At 41.5% G+C, this 17,334-nt stretch overlaps 1 protein-coding gene across 4 annotated transcripts; it reads left to right on the forward strand.

Annotated features, from left to right (window-relative positions):
* Nucleotides 1–1,428: 1,428 nt before the first annotated feature.
* On the forward strand, nucleotides 1,429–15,753 carry ZNF155 (zinc finger protein 155). Of its 4 annotated transcripts, none has more exons than XM_034945131.3 (6): nucleotides 1,594–1,647; nucleotides 5,874–5,973; nucleotides 7,455–7,543; nucleotides 8,979–9,105; nucleotides 9,273–9,365; nucleotides 13,520–15,753. In XM_034945131.3, the coding sequence occupies exons 3-6, from the start codon at nucleotides 7,496–7,498 to the stop codon at nucleotides 14,899–14,901; spliced, it is 1,650 nt and encodes a 549-aa protein (XP_034801022.2). In that variant the 5' UTR covers nucleotides 1,594–1,647; nucleotides 5,874–5,973; nucleotides 7,455–7,495; the 3' UTR covers nucleotides 14,902–15,753. The 4 variants fall into 4 exon arrangements, with proteins under 4 accessions (XP_003817615.2, XP_034801022.2, XP_057156684.2 ...); XM_057300701.2 differs by lacking the exon at nucleotides 1,594–1,647 and adding an exon at nucleotides 1,713–1,764; XM_003817567.5 differs by lacking the exon at nucleotides 7,455–7,543 and having other exon boundaries at nucleotides 1,429–1,647.
* Nucleotides 15,754–17,334: the final 1,581 nt, after the last annotated feature.

Below are 17,334 nucleotides of genomic sequence, written 5' to 3' on the forward strand. Positions count from 1 at the left end.
AATACAAAAAAAATTAGCCGGGCATGGTGGCGAGCACCTGTAGTCCCAGCTACTCGGGAGGCTGAGACAGGAGAATGGCATGAACCTGGGAGGCAGAGCTTGCAGTGAGCCGAGATCGCGCCACTGCACTCTAGCCTGGGCGACAGAGCAAGACTCCGTCTCAAAAATAAAATAAAATAAAATAAAATAAAATAAAAGCCAGGCAGGCTATGATATTTTGTGACTAAAAAATATTGGTACTGAGAGGTGGGCTTGCTGCTGCAACAAATACCTAAAAATGTAGCAGTCTTTGGAACTATGTAATGGATAGAGGCTAGAAGAGTTTTTACATGTATGCTAGGAAAAGCCTACATTGCCATGAATGGACTGATAAGGACAATTCTGGTTAGGGCTCAGAAATAGAGAATAAGAACTGTAGAGAAAACATCAATCTTGTTAGAGCATACCTAGGTAGTCATGATCAGAATGTTGGTAGAAATATGGACAGTAAAGGCCATTCTGAAGACCTCAGTCAGAAATGTTGAACATGTTATTGGAAGAGAAGAGAGCTTCTTGTTATAAAGGGACAAAGAATTTGGCTGAATTATATTCAGGTGCTAGTGTTTTATGGAAGGTAGAATTTGTGAATGATATAATTGTTTATCTGAATTAATTTCTAATCAAAGTGTTGAAGTTGCTTGAATCATCTTGACTACCCGTAGTGAAAGGCACGAAGTGAGGAATGACTGAAATAATTATTAATTAAAAGGGAAACAGAACTAAAATTTTTAAAAGTTTACAGCCTATCTACTTTGGAAAAAAAAAAAAAAAACAGGAAACCTGAAGAAAACAAGGGTATGGTTAAGCAACTAACTAATTCATGAATTTAGTATGGATTGGCCATGTCAACTGAAGCCAGGACCTATTGTCCAAGACAATGGAAGAATGACCCCAAAGGCATTTCACAGATTATGGCAGCTTCTCCTCCCATCACAGGCCCAGAGTGCAAGGACCTGGGGGACAGAAAGGGCCTTTGATGCCAGATATACCCTAATATATTAGGCACAGTTTCCTGCCTACTACGATTCAGCGTGTCAATAAATTTTTCTCTCTTGGGAGGGCAGAATAGAGCAAGGATACAGCTGTAACTGGTTTAGAAATAGCAGTCACTCAATTTTCAGAGAAGTGTTCCTCATACTGTGGTTGGCACAGTTACTTTATCTAAAGAAAACCATGAAAAGTATTCTTTTTTAGTTTAGAAAAATTGATATAGAACATGAGACTCCATTTTTTAAAAATAAAAATATAGGTTGATAGGCCAGAATTCACAGGTCCACCTGCCTGAGCCAAAATTCTCACGCCTCCAGAGAGCAAATGGACTCCATTTCCCAAGATACCAGCGAAACGCCTGCGGGAGTCTAGTTGCCCGGTCGATGCGCAGGAAATTTGGCTCCCGCAGGCGTTTCGCGAGTATCTTGGGAGGCGTGGGAATTTTGGCCCAGGCAGGAGGACCTGTGAATTCTGGGAAGTGGAGTCCATTTGCTCTGTGGAGTCGTGGGAACTTTGGCTCAGGCAGGCGGATTCGGGGGATTCTGGGAAGCGTAGTCCAGACGCCTGTGGCATCATCGACACTTCCGGTCTCCGAGCAGGACATTGCTACTTAACAAGGTGGTTTGAGCCAACTATGTGTCTTGCGGGTCTTTGCGAAAGTGAACCAGTTATTAGGGGCGCCTAACGACCTGGGGGGTCAACTAAGGGGATAAGAAGCCCTGGAGAAGACCTGAGGTTTGGAGATGCGAGGGGTGGGAGGGGAGTTTCGTTGCCGTCGATGGAGCCTTCTGGCGTTGGGGGCTGTACTCAGGTCCACCGGAGGAGTCGTCGGGGGTTCGGGGGGGCGGGGAAGAACTCTGTCTAGTCTTGTGTGCCTGTTTAGAGGGTTTTCCAGGTGTTTGACCTCGCTCAGTCCGCCTCCCTCCACTCTTAAGTGTGCGACCTCTTTCTCGCGATATAACGTGGGGTGTTACTTAATCTCCCTGTACCTCCCATTGCCGTTTTTTAAATGAGGATTTTAGGACCATCCTGATAGAATTGTTTTAGGAGTTGAAAGTTGTGGTATAAAACAAAGACTTAACAGCTCCTGTCACTTGGTGTCCTGTTAATTTCCCGCGAAGTGGTCAGGTGCCCGGGTGGGGTCAGAGCTCCAGCTGCCCCGGCCCTTCTCTTGGAGCCCGGCAGGGCTCTGGATGATCCCGGACGCCTCTGACCTCTTTTTAGGAAGGCGTGGGTTGCATCCACGTTTCACGAAGGGAGAGGAGCATTTAACTTGTATCCGGGACGGCGACTCAGAGTGTTTGACAGCTTTCTCCTTCCCCAGCCTGACTTTTCTAAAAGAGCTGCAGGGAGGGACTTGGCTACTGAGGACAAAGCTGTCTACACGAGTGGTCTTTGGCTTTTCTCTTTTTTTAAAAAAAGTTATTTATTTTGTTAGTCTGTTTTTATTATTGTTATTATTTGAGAATGAGGTTTGCTCTGTCTCCCAGGCTGGAGTGCAGCAGTGGCGCGATCTTGGCTCACTGCAACCTCCGCCTCCTGGGTTCAAGCGATTCTCTGTCCTCAGTTCCGGAGTAGCTGGGATTACAGGCATGCGTCACCATGCCCGGCTAATTTTTGTATTTTTAGTAGAGACGGGGTTTCACCATGTTGGCCAGGCTGGTCTCGAACCTGTGGTCCTAAGTGATCCGCCTGCCTCGGCCTCCCAAAGTGCTGGAATTACAGGTGTGAGCCACCGCGCCGGGCCGGTTTTTTCTTTTACAGAGATGTTCACCTCAACCAAGAGTGTATAGGATGTGTCCTTGGGTATGGGTGTTGATAATAATTAAACCTTAATTGGTAACTTAATTCTAAGGGCTTTATGGAAATAAATACATTTACGCCACACCATGGCTCTGTGGAAAGGTATTGCTCTTTTTCTTTTCTTTTTTTTTTTTTTTTTTTCCTGAGACGGAGTCTCGCTCTGTCGCCCAGGCTAGAGTGCAGTGGCGAGATCTGGGCTCAGTGCAATAGGCCGCCTCCCAGGTTCAGGCGATTCTCCTGCCTCAGCCTCCTAAGTAGCTGGGATTACAGGTGCGCACCACCACGCCCAGCTAATTTTTGTATTTTTAGTAAAGACGGGGTTTCACCGTGTTGGTCAGGCTGGTCTGAAACTCCTGACCTCGTGATCCGACCGCCTTGGCCTCCCAAAATGCTGGGATTACAGGCGTGAGCCACCGCGCCCGGTCGCTCTTTTCCATTTTAAATATGGGAGTGAGACACCTGGTGCTTAGTTCCCAGTAGAATGAGGTACAGCTGGAGCTGGAACCTAGGCAGTTTGGGTCAGAGCCTGAGTTGATCATCCCTTGGATACATTTTCATTGAGGTAGAGGAACTAGCTGGAATCAGGTGGGGAAAGAGAGTTAGGACTTGATTGAAGGGACCTTGAGAGCAAGGCTCATGGACTTGGACTTCTGTAGGAGTCTTTTAAAAATTTGTCAACATCCTGTTTCACTTTTTATAAGGATTTTGTATTGTGGAACCATATCATTGTGGAGCATTTTAAAATTAGATTAATAGGAGGAAAAAACATGTTTTAAATTACCCATGAATCCAAGATGTGAAGGTGGTAACTGTCTGATACAAGAGATGGAACTTCCAGTTCTCCTCCGTTTCTTTTTAGTCTTTCTCTGTGTCTATTGTATATTTATTTATAAGCATTTTAAAAAATTGTTATAATATCTTCATGTGTTTTCCCATATTTCTTTAACTATGGAAATTTTTAAATACTGCTAATAGAGAATAAACTAGTAAACTGCCATATTATGTCATGCTCATCCATATTATTCCCCTTTTTTTTTTTTTTTTTTTTTTTTAGACGGAGTCTCGCTCTGTCACCTAGGCTGGAGTGCAGTGGTGTGATCTCAGCTCACTGTGAGCTCCGCCTCCCGGGTTCACACCATTCTCCTGCCCCAGCCTCCTGAGTAGCTGGGACTACAGGTGCCCGCCACCACGCCCAGCTAATTTTTTGTATATTTAGTAGAGACGAGGTTTCACTGTGTTAGCCAGGATGGTCTCGATCTCCTGACCTTGTGATCTGCCCACCTCGGCCTCCCAAAGTGCTGAGATTACAGGTGTGAGCCACGGCGCCCAGCCCCCATTGTTATCATCCTTATGACTATTTCCTGATAGTTGAAAACCTTTCATTTTTATATCATTTCAAAGCTATAGAAGAGTTGCAAAAATAGTATAAGGAATTCTCATATACTCTTTACCCAAATTTGCCGATTGTTTACATTTTTCCTGTTTGCTTTGTTGGTGGCCATCAGCCAAATACTACCAGGAATATATCTGTAACCAGAGACAATTGATTGTAGATTTCTGCAGCAAGGAAGCTCACATTCCATGGTGATCATGGGGTGACTTGGTAAGAGGTGTTTAGAAAGGGCAGGTTATAGGGTCTCACATAACATGCTACACAATATTAAGATATCATATTAAATGATATTTATTAAATATTAGATATCTGTTTAAAAAACTACTAATTGTGCTTATAGTGTTATAATTAGATAGTGCTAGATAGCATATTCCATAACATCATGTTATATGTGGTTCCATAATTAAATTTGTCCAATTTTTTCATTTATAGTCCTCACAACTATCTTCTACCCCACCCTTTACCCTGACCCCAGTTTAAAGTCTAATTATATGCATTGTGTTTACTCGTCACATTTCTGTCTTCTTTAATCTGGAAGGATTTCACAGCCTTTTTCTTTAATATATGTGGTATTTTTAAAGAGTGTAGGCAAGTTATTTTGGAGAAAGACTTTCATTGGGATTTATCTGATATATTTCATGTTTAGGTTCAGATCATGTATTGTTATTGCTTCTGGGCCTTATGCATTGTTGGTGCGGATACCGCCAAAGTGATAAGGTTTCCTTCCTATTGTAACATAACAGGGCCAAACGATGTTGGTTTGGCTCTTCATTGGTGATCTCAACTTCATTCATTTGGCCAAGATGATGTCTTTCAGATTTGTCCACTATCAAATTACGTTTTTAAAAGAAATAGTCAAGTTTCTTCTGGGGAGATACATTATTAATGGGCATTCACTATAAAAATGAACTGCCAGTTCTCCCCCATTTATTTATTAGTTTCTTCAACTATAAATATTCTATCAATATGGACTCAGTCTTGTTAAGTTAAATGACATGTAAACTAACAATTATTTTTTCCAATTCTATTGAGGTATTTTTTACGTATCATAGCATTCACCAATTTCAGGTGTACAATTCAGTGATCTTTAGGAATTTCACATAGTGGTTTTGCCATCATCATGATTCGGTTTAGACCATTTTCATCCCCTAACTGGACTTCTTGTGCCCACTTACAGTTAAAACTCATTTTCAGGCCGGGCACGGTGGCTCATGCCTGTAATCTCAGCACTTTGGGAGGCCAAGGTGGGAGGTATAGCTTGAGCTCAGGAGTTTGAGACCAGCTTGGGCAACATAGCAAGACCCCATCTCTTAAAAAATAAAAACTCATTCTCACCTTAAATCTGGAGCAACCACTAACTTATATTCTCTCTATATACCATTATCTATTCTGGATGGTTCATATAAATGGGATCGTATAATCCATGGGTTTTGTGATTGGCTTCTTTCATTTAGCATGATGTTTCCGAGCTTTGGAAACATCCTTTAAATTTCCAAATAAGATTCCATGGTATGGATACGCCACCATTTGCCTATCCATTTACCCAGAGGAAGGCATCTTGGTTGTGTGCAGTTTGGGTTTATTATGAATAATGCTGCTGTGATCGTTCATGGGCTAATTCACAACACACATCTCTCTTTTTCTGCAGACTGTGGCACGTTTCAGGCAGGATTCCTCCTTCCTTCAAACTGCATCACCCAGGAGTCTGCAAATTCCCCAAAGTAGGAGGAAAAATGACCACATTCAAGGTGAGGGGGGCGTGCCTCTCTCGCTGTTAAAATTCCATGTCACTACTCATATTGTCATGTGTTTTTCTCTGTCATGAGAAGATTCAAGGGGAAAACAGGCATTTGGGGACCTGTTTGTGCCAGGTGCTTCCTTTATCTCTTTTGTGTTGACTGCATTTGGTTTTTGGTTTTGCTTTGTTTTGTTTTGTTACCATTATTTATTTTATGGAGTGTGAAAATTAGTAGAAATGAATAGTGCTACCACTTCCTTACCTCCCCTCTCTCAAATTATCTGTTTTTATCTTCTCTTGCTGTTTGTCATGTACATTCGTAACTGTATTTGTATTGATGATATACATCTAATTGTAAACTGTGCTCTTTTATATGTTATATAATCTTCCATTTTTATGGTTACATCATATTCCTATTACATTGATGTATCTTTTTATTTATAACTACCTCACGCTCATAGACATATTTTAAGCAACACTGCAGTGACAGCTTTCCTATATATAACCTTTTCCCACAAAATTAATTTTGAAAACCATATGCCATTTTAGCTCAATTTTGAAAGGGTACTTTTGATATGTACCACATTGGCTGTTTTGCAGATAGAATATTTTAACTAGGCACAGAACAACAGGATATGAACTGCTGCACCACACAAATATTGTTGGAGTTTTCACACTGGCAGAGCTAGATTCTGTGTTCTCCTTGTCTCAGTCATACTTTGCACGTGCTTTATTTACTGGTCTCTTCTTATTCATTTATGTAGTAAGCAGTTTAACCAAAGCAGTAGAAAGCCTTCATTTAAAATGTCCAGTGATACTAAGTTTTGCCAATTACTTGTGTTCTGTTACTACATTTACTCCTCAGAGCAGCAGAATGAGGAGGTTCCTGGTCTCTTCTTCTGCTTGAACAGGTGAAATATGAGAAACCTGCTCAGGTGTACACAGGCAACCAAAGGTCAGGAGTGTTAGCCATTCGGCTCAGGTGAAAAAGAGAAACAAGGAGAGAGACAGAATTCTCCATTGAGCAACCTGTGCCCTGTGGTGTGGGTGTCTGGAGTACCCTGTGGAGTGATGGTGTCCCTAGTGGTGCTTCTCCTCCCTGTCCCTACTTGGTGTAACTTCTTGTCACATGTCACTATAACATGGCATCTACTCCAGGCACTGAAGTATACTGATTACCATAGTTGTTATAGAAAATCTTTAAATCCCTTATGGCAAAAGATGCCTCACACAATGTTACCAGAAGAAATAATGACCTGGGGCAGAAATGTTTGCCACGTGGATACCTAAAGAAAATAAAATTCAAAATCAAAACCTTGAGCACAGAATAAAGGAAAAACTCCAAACAGATAGGAACAAAGGACACTAAAAGGCCAATGTAAAAGGAGAAGTAGAGATAGCCAATAACCTTGAAAAGTGATGTGTGAAAAGTGAAAAGTGATTTGTAATCAAATAAGTGAGAATAATAGAACGATTTGTTCCCCAAATCAGATTACCAAGACTGTGGGAATACTTATAACCTGCTCTTGGCCATGATAAAGAGAAGCAAAGTACTTGTATTCTGTTCAAAGATTATGGAGGTAGGTAAAAAACTGGGAAGAAAGCATGCAGTTATATGATCACAGTTCTAAATGTGCTTATTTTTTGACGTTTTAATTTTCATTTGAAATTATTATTTTAAACAATGAGAGAGTAAGATGTTCTTACATCTTGCTACATCATTACTTAATGATGCTTTTTACAGGATTGATAATGGAAAATATGTAAAATTAAATATTCTTTACTGTAGCTAAAAGTAGGTCATCAGATCTCTGGAATACTATGCAGCCATGAAATAGGTAATGCTAGTAACAACAGTAAAAATGATTCCAGCTAATGTTCATTAAACAGTGGCACAGATGTTTCCAAATGCTATGTATTTCCTTGTTTAATCCTTTAAAATACTGTGCCAAATAAGGACTATTATTTAGAGAGGAAAGTAAATCCTGTAGGCAAACATGTCTAAGGCCGCACAGCTAGGAAGGGGCAGACCCTTAGGATGTACAGTGATGCATTCTGGCTTCTGATCAGGACACTGAAGGCTGCAATTAACATTTGTGGTTTGTACCTTGAGAGTAGAGGACACACTACATAACTGTCCCACTCAGCTGTCCACACTGGTACTGTGGAGTAGGTTCACTGTGCACTGATTACCAACTTGTGTGAGTCCTGTGAGACAGAACACGATCTCACTCAACAGATTACGTGAAGCAGATTTGTTATCTACAAATTGGCAGCAAGGGAGCACAGAAGTGTAGGATACACTGTGAGGTGGCCATCCAAGGCTGAAGAAAACGTCCTGGGGTGGGTAGAATCTTGACCCCATTTCCACCAGAGCAGAGGTACCCCAGAAGGCAGCCCACCCGAGGTTATATACCTCCGGGGCAATACGACTTACTGGGCACTTTCTCCCTAACTCAAGACATTATCTTCCCTAGGAAGGACAGGAACATTGCATTGCTAGCATGTTCTATGTTTATTCTTCAAAACTATACACAAGAAAGAATGATTCAAGGCCACCCTGAAAATTACCCACAGTTACCTAAAACTTGTTAGTTTAGCAAATACTAAAGAAAAGCAATAGCATCCAGGGTTTGAGTATGAGAGAGGAGGACCCAACAAAGTTGGGACTGAATTGTTTAATGTTGCTGGGGCAGTTGGCAAGATGTGTCGAACCTATATATGGGTAGCTCAGGATGCAGCATGTAAAGTCCTAGAGGGTTACATACAAGTAGACTCAATGAGTGCACAGAATAAATGTATGAGACTTCATCATTGCACTTCTGGTGGAGTTCAGGAAAATCAGTATGTGTCATTGTCAGGATATAGGCAGAATGAGTGGGAAATCTCTAAGTTGACCTACATCCCTCAATATTGAGAGCAACTTTCCACTCATCCCCTTCCCCTGCTCAATGCCGCTTCTCCCCCAGTAGTCCTTGGTCATAAGATTGAAGTTATGTCTTCTTGATGTTGTAGGAGGCAGTGACCTTCAAGGATGTGGCTGTGGTCTTCACTGAGGAGGAGCTGGGGCTGCTGGACCCTGCCCAGAGGAAGCTGTACCGAGATGTGATGCTGGAGAACTTCAGGAACCTGCTCTCAGTGGGTGAGCACGGGCATCTTCTGTGTCTGAACATCAGGCCTCAGCAGTGGTTTTGTACCTTAGAGTGTTCAAGTTTGAGTGTGCATTGGGAACCTAAATATCCAGTAAATTTTGCCTAAATATTACCCAGAATGTGTTGGGATTCAGCACGTGACCTTACCTATTCACAGGGCATCAACCGTTCCACCAAGATACTTGCCACTTCCTAAGGGAAGAAAAGTTTTGGATGATGGGGACAGCAACCCAAAGAGAAGGGAATTCAGGTAAGAACTAAGCATCTGTGTGTCCTTGTACCTGACTCTCCCACCTGTTGTGCTTCTGTCCATGCCCATTTGCATTGCTCTGATGTAAATGACCGCATCTCCTTCCTGGATTATTACAACTGCCTTCCAGTTGGTGGCCCTGTTCCCACCCTTCCCACCCTAATATGTGTTCTCATGGCAGCCAAAGCGATCCTTAGGAAATGGAAGTCAGATTGTCATTCCTCTCCTCAAAAGCTTTTATAACTTCTTATTTTTATTGATGTTACAACCTCTTTAAGTGCATCTTAGAGACCTATGTGGTCTGCTCTTCATCTCATTCTGCCTCTCTGACTACGTGTGTCCTTTCCATCTTTCTCCATCATTTCCAGCCACATTTCTTCCCTGCTGTTTCTGTCCTGCCAAGGACACTGTATTGCCTGTTGTGGTAACCAATGACCACAAACTTAGTGGACTAAACAAAAATATTTATTATCTCTCTGTTCTTTAGGCCTGAAGTTTGATACATTTCACTGGGCAAAAATCCAAGCATCCCTAGGGCTTTGTTTCTGCCTGAATGTTCTTGGAGGGAAAACTTCACTTTGGTTTACCAGTGTCTAGGCACTGTCCACACTCCCTGGCTCTTGTTTCACGTCTCCATCTTCGAAGGCAGCTACTTTGCATCTCTGACCATTCTTCCATAATCCCATTCCCTCTGCCACTCTTCCTAAGCCTCTGCCTTCTACCTTTCAGGTCCCTTGTGATTGCATTGGTCACTCCTGCATAAACCAGGATGATCTTCCTACCTTCTGCTTAGGTGACTAGTGACCTTTATGGCGTCTGCCGTTTTAATCCCCCTTGCTGTGTAACATAATAGGAAGGCTGACTGTATATTGCAGAACAGTTTTTTTGGCCTGCTGATGGCTGCTTATCCAGTTCTGACTTTCTTAGGTTCCCTTGACATGATTGGTTTCAGGTGTGTACAATTGACCCATGTCCCGTGGAAACGTCTAAGCATTGTTTTTATGACCACACTGAGTAAGATGCCTTCCCTGAGACTTACCCTGGAGCTTTCCATAGGGAGCATATTTATATCTGGGAAGAAATTCTTTTTGAATGAGGATTTCCAGCTACATTTCCTTTGAAAGATTTACCCATCTGCAGCCCATTTGCCTTTTCCAAAGTCTATATACACTTCACTGGCCCCAGCTTCCTCCTTCTTCGTACTAGAAGGGGGAAGAATGAGGATGAGGGGACACAAGTCATGTAGCTGAACATTTACTCTATTTCTGGTCCTCTTTCTTCATAAATGTGTCTATTTCTGCATCTTTATGTCATACAAGTTTTGTTTTCAAAAACATTAAAGGATATAGATTTTACACAATTTTTTCTTGATTTTTATAGATTTAGTGCTGTATTTTGAACTGGTGAACTTTATGACCTGTTAGGAATTGGGAAACTGCCCTCTAAAACTAGAAACATCCTGAAGATTCTCCTTTCTCCTTAAAGATTTCTTATTAATTTATTTTTGAGATGGAGTTTCGCTCCATGGTGCAATCTTGGCTCACAGCGACCTCCGCCTCCCAGGTTCAAGTGATTCTCCTGCCTCACCCTCATAAGTAGCTGGAATTACAGGTGCCCATCACCACACCCAGCTAATTTTTGTATTTTTAGTAGAGACGGGGTTTCACCACATTGGCCAGGCTGGTCTCGAACTCCTGACCTCAGGTGATCCACCCGCCTCAGCCTCCCAAAGTGCTGGGATTACAAGTGTGAGCCACCATGCCCAGCCAAGACCTCTTATTTATACGTGACAGTATATTAAATATATCTACGTACCACTGTATACCAATAGGTACACACTTACCTATTAATCCTTTCCAAGATTCAACCTCTGCAACTTAACTTTCCATTGGAAGAATTTACTTAATTCAGGACTTGGTATTATCCTGACAAAGTTTTGAATGTTTTGCAAGCATGAGCCATAGTAAGAAGCACATATTTCAATATAACCCGGACAAACATTTTTCATGCCTGTAGATGTGTATGAGTGACTCTAGGAGGCATTTCATGGAATGACCACTTTCCTGCTTGTCATGATGCTGTGATAATTTACATTCCAGTTCTTTTTTGTAAATGTTTATTGCAGAGTTTAACTGTATTTCATAGCTCACTAATGTGTAGTCTTCAATATAAAAAGTTATAAAGTCCTATTTATCTGCATCATAGGCTTTCTTTTCATTTCATGTGATTCTTCACATTTTTGATTGTCTGCTCAGGAGCATCCCCCTTTGTGGACCCCTGGAAGGACAGCCTTTCAGATTCCCCTCAGAACTGTAGTTGTGTGTCTCTGTACTCTTTCAGATAACCAAGTTACTGTCCACATCAATACAGAAAAGTAAGATGAAGTATTTTACATATGCTGTGCAAAATTCTTGTGCAGGGATACTTTGAATGTGTACATAGAAACACTATGAAGTGTTTGATGTTTAATGTTGTGCAGAGTTCAACCAACTACAAAATTTACTGAGACATTTTACAGAGAACTGCTCTCACTTCACACCAAGTGCAAATTCGGGAGGTTTTCAAAACTGCCTTCGCATTCAATAATTTTCTAAACTCTCAGAACTCACTGAATACTTTTATTCTCACTGACTGATTTTTACAGGGAAAACATGTATATTATACTTAGAGAAAAACCAAATAAAACAGGGTCCAGATGAGAATAACAAAATGCGGACCTTCTATTGTATTCTCCTGGGAGAGTAGGATGTGTTACATTCCCAGGATTAAGGTATGACTTAGACTCAAAGTACTGTCAGTCACAGAAACTCACCTAAGTGCTGGGATCCAGAGTAATTATTGGGTCTCCATTACGGAGCCAGTATTGATTGATGATTCCTAGGTGGTTAGTCAGTCTCCTAGTCCACTAACTCTCTGTGACCTAAAGCTCCACCTTAAATCACATTGCTTATTTCTGACATGGAGAGGAGCATCTCCCACTCCCAATCCCCCAGAGGATTTGCCAGTTGCAACCATAAATTATATTGTTTCACTATGCAGAGTGATCCAGTGATTGCCTTCAAGCCAACCAAGACACTCTCCTGAGGTATGACACTTCAGGATCCTAGAGATTACCTCTCAGATGCTGAGGACAAAGTCCCAACCTCTTTTTGGTTAGGTTAACTTTTTTTTTTTTTTTTTTTGAGGCAGAGTCTCCCTCTATCTCCCAGGTTGGAGTGCAGTGGCACGATCTCAATCTCAGCTCACTGCAACCTCTGCCTTCCAGGTTTAAGCAATTCTCCTGCCTCAGCCTCCTGAGTAGCTGGGACTACAGGCATGTGCCACCACACGTGGCTAATTTTTTATTTTTAGCAGAGACGGGGTTTCAAGGCCAGGCTGGTCTTGAACTCCTGACCTCAAGTGATCTGCCCACTTCAGCCTCCCAAAATGCTGGGATTACAGGTGTGAGCCACTGCATCCAGCACTTTTTTTTTTTTTTTTTTTTTTTTGAGACAGGGTCTCGCTCTGTCACCCAGGGCTCACTGCAACTTCCACCTCCCAGGCTCAAGCAATTCTTCCACCTCAGCTTCCCAAGTAGCTGGGACTACAGAGTGCACCACCACACCTGGCTAATTTATGTATTTTTAGTAGGGACAGGGTTTTGCTATATTGCCCAGGCTGGTCTCGAACTGCTGGACTCCAGTGATCAATCCCAAAGTGCTGGGATTAAAGGCTTGAGCCACCGCACCTGGCCTAGTTTAACTTCTTTATAAGGATATACAGCATAAACACAAATATACAAAGTGTTGATTAAGTTATTGCTTTTCCTTAAAGTTCCTTTTGATTCATATTTCATTATGTACATAAATTTTTATTTTCATAATTTATCATGCAAGATTTTGGACTGACTAGGAAATTCATTACAAATAGTAACAAGTTAAATGTATATCATATTTTTAAATTAAGTCTATTATTTCTATCAAGGATTTCACATGTGAGACATGATGTGGTTCTGAATTGGCCTCGTGCAAACCAGAAATCAGGGTGTACTTGGAAAACAAACTGAACATTCTCTGTATTCATTAAAGTTTAATGTCATGTCCTAAGTGTGAAACCTTGAGATCACTGAATAAAGGCTTCACCTGTACACATCTCTTAAATCTGTGTCTTTATAGGAGGCAAGATCCAAACTGAGTTGGAGTCTGTTCCAGAAGCAGGAGCACATGAAGAGTGGTCCTGCCAGCAAATATGGGAACAAATTGCAAAAGACTTAACCAGGTCTCAGGACTGTATCATAAATAACTCTCAGTTCTTTGAAAATGGTGATGTCCCCTCCCAGGTTGAAGCAGGACTACCCACAATTCATACAGGACAGAAACCTTCCCAGGGTGGGAAGTGTAAACAGTCCTTCAGTGATGTTCCCATCTTTGATCTTCCTCAGCAGTTATACTCAGAAGAGAAGTCTTATACATGTGATGAATGTGGAAAAAGCATCTGTTACATCTCAGCTCTTCATGTTCATCAGAGAGTCCACGTGGGAGAGAAACTCTTTATGTGTGATGTGTGTGGCAAGGAATTTAGTCAAAGCTCACATCTGCAAACTCATCAGAGAGTCCACACTGGAGAGAAACCATTCAAATGTGAGCAATGTGGGAAAGGTTTCAGTCGTAGATCAGCACTTAATGTTCATCATAAATTACACACAGGAGAGAAACCTTACATTTGTGAGGCATGTGGGAAGGCCTTCATTCATGATTCCCAGCTTAAGGAACATAAGAGAATCCATACTGGGGAGAAACCATTCAAATGTGATATATGTGGTAAGACCTTCTATTTTAGGTCAAGACTTAAGAGCCATTCCATGGTTCACACAGGAGAAAAACCATTTAGGTGTGATACATGTGATAAGAGCTTTCATCAGAGATCAGCACTTAATAGGCATTGCATGGTCCACACAGGAGAGAAACCGTACAGATGTGAGCAGTGTGGAAAAGGCTTTATTGGTAGGCTAGATTTTTATAAGCATCAGGTGGTCCACACAGGAGAGAAACCATATAATTGTAAAGAATGTGGGAAGAGCTTCAGATGGTCCTCATGCCTTTTGAACCATCAGCGAGTCCACAGTGGAGAAAAAAGCTTCAAATGTGAAGAATGTGGGAAGGGATTTTATACAAATTCACGACGATCTTCCCATCAGAGATCCCACAGTGGTGAAAAGCCATATAAATGTGAGGAGTGTGGGAAGGGCTATGTTACTAAGTTTAATCTTGACTTGCACCAGAGGGTCCACACGGGAGAGAGACCTTATAATTGTAAGGAATGTGGGAAGAGCTTTAGCCGGGCCTCAAGTATTTTGAATCATAAGAGACTCCACTGCCAGAAAAAACCATTCAAATGTGAGGACTGTGGAAAGAGGCTTGTACACAGGACATACCGTAAAGACCAGCCGAGAGACTATAGTGGGGAAAACCCATCCAAATGTGAGGATTGTGGGAGACGCTACAAGAGGCGCTTGAATCTGGATATACTTTTATCATTATTTCTAAATGACACATAATTGTTCATATTTATGGGGTACAACGTGCTATTTTAATGTGTGCATACAATTTATAGTGATCCAATCAGTGTAATTGGTGTATCTGTTACCTCAAACATTTACCATTTCTTTGTGTTGGAAAATTCAAAATCCATTTGAGAGGAGTTGGTAGACAGCAAGGGAAGGGTCCCTGGAGACCCCCAGCCAAACAGGTCAGTGTCTCATCCCCACATAACACAAAAAGCAGCCTGGGGAAGACAATCAAGCTACAGGCACTGATAAGGGAACTAGCACAGGGGATTGTGCCTGGAGACATGCCCATGGCTGCACAGATAGCAGAACCTCCAGCCCATTCAGGTAAAAACTCGCACAAACCTCCGGCTCACTCAGTTAAGGGAACAAGACCAGACACAGAAATGCCTTTGTCCTTTGTATAATCAGCAGGCTCCCAGGAAAAAGTTTCTTCTTTTGTGGGCATGAACACAATGGGCTTCAGTAGGTTCAGGTTGGCACTTTCTTTTGTGGAAAAGGAAAAGCCCAGCCTCTGTAAATCATCACTTCAGCTCCTGATTGGTCCCAGGCCAAGCTGAATAGCCATTAGGAATAATCACTTCAACTCCTGATTGGTCCCGGGCCAAGCTGAATAGCCCTTATGAATCATCACTTCGGTTCCTGATTGGTCCCGGGCCAAGGTCCCAGACCAAGCTGAATCACGCTTTCTCCAAGACAGCCCGCAGGCTAAGTGCATTCCTTCCCCTTCCCAGTCCATAAAAACCCCGGACCCCAGCCTCATACTGGGCAACTTATTTGGATCCCCATCTCCACTGTGGAGAGCTTTTTTCTTTCACTTATTAAACTTTTACTCCAATTTCACCCTTGTGTCTGTGCTTCTTAATCATATTGGACGTGAGATTAAGAACTCCAGGGGATACATCACAACAGAGACTGTTACAGTGTGGTGCATTTGTGAGACTACAACATTTTTAGCAATTTGTAAATAATTGTTGATGATAGTCACCTTTAGTGCTGCAGAACAGTAGAACTTATTCTTCCCCTCTACCTCTTTTGTATCTGTTGGCCAACCTTTGGCCATCTCACCTGCCTCCTACACTTCCTTGCCTGTCTACATCCACTGTTCTACTCTCTACTACAAAATCAACTTTTTAAAACTTCCATATGAGTGAGGACAGTCAGTATTTCTCTTTCTTTGCTTGGCTTATATTAACAACGTCCTTGAAAACTCATCCATGTTGCCACAAATGATAAAATTTTGTTTCCTTGTTATGTCTAAAGAGGATTCCATTGTGTATATATGCCACCTTTTCTTCATTCATGTATTGATAGACACTTAGGTGGATTCCTTATCTTGGCTATTGTGAGTAGTGCTACAATGAACCTGGGAGTGCAGATATCTCCTCGACATACTAATTTCCTTTCCTTTGGATATACCCAGTAATAGAATTGCTGGATCACTTGAATTTTATTATGCTTCAGAAGCTCCACACGGGAGAGAAACTATGGAAGTATGAGGAGGGTGGTATGTGCTTCATTCAGGCATCAAGTCTTCAACTTCAGAATGTCCACATTGGAGAGAAGCCTCAGTAATGTGTGTAATAAAGTCTTTACTCAGTTTTCATGACTACAGTCTCACCTAAGCATTCACAAAGGGGAGAAACATTAAAATATGAGGCACATAGAAAGCAGTTCCCTTTGAGTTTGTATCTTGTAATTTATCACAGAATCCATGCTGATGATACATTTCATCCAGTCCTGTAGGAGAAAAAACATTTAAGTTAAAGCCTGTTTCAGCCATAGCTCAGCATACCCCAGTGGTCCTGGGACTGTCATAGAGGAGAACCCTTGTAAGTTGTGCAGTAGGGCTTCAAACAGAAGTTTGACAGTTACAGTTATTCAGGAGACAGACCTTAGAATAAGAGTTCATTCATACATTTACAAAACTAATCATGAACATATCAAAGTTGATTACCACTAGAATGTCAGTGACGTGTTTTCTGCTGCATCTTCACAACTTTAACACTGATTATCACTTTGTGTTCACTATGTGTTAAATGAATTAAAAGGAGCAAACGCGATGTTTTTAAATTGTATCTAAGAGAGGAAATCTACAAATAATTCAGGGACACCTGAGTTGAAATGCAGAGTACACTAAATACTGCAGTTCACAGCATTATTTTGATAATATCTGTTCACACTTGGTTCCTGTCTTCCCCTCCTCCTCTATTCCGAAGTTGCATTCTTAGTATTTGTGGCTTTGTGTAGTGTTCCATTGGTTGAATACAATATAAATTCAACAATAATTTGTAATTTTTCTCACACTACAGGCTGAAAACATTGTAATAAATTCAATAAAACATCTTAATAAATTCAAAAGTTTAATACCATAAAAGTCTTTTCCAATTATAATCTAGATCACAAAAGCTGAAATTCAATCAC

The sequence above is a fragment of the Pan paniscus genome, chromosome 20 (assembly GCF_029289425.2).
Source record: "Pan paniscus chromosome 20, NHGRI_mPanPan1-v2.0_pri, whole genome shotgun sequence".
Lineage (NCBI taxonomy): Eukaryota > Metazoa > Chordata > Mammalia > Primates > Hominidae > Pan > Pan paniscus.

Coding starts and splice junctions, on each gene's coding strand:
- ZNF155 (XM_034945131.3), top strand. CDS start 7,496: ATGATAAAGAGAAGCAAAGTACTTGTATTCTGTTCAAAGATTATGGAG. Junction 7,544..8,978: donor TCTGTTCAAAGATTATGGAG/GTAGGTAAAAAA, acceptor TTGATGTTGTAG/GAGGCAGTGACCTTCAAGGA. Junction 9,106..9,272: donor CAGGAACCTGCTCTCAGTGG/GTGAGCACGGGC, acceptor ACCTATTCACAG/GGCATCAACCGTTCCACCAA.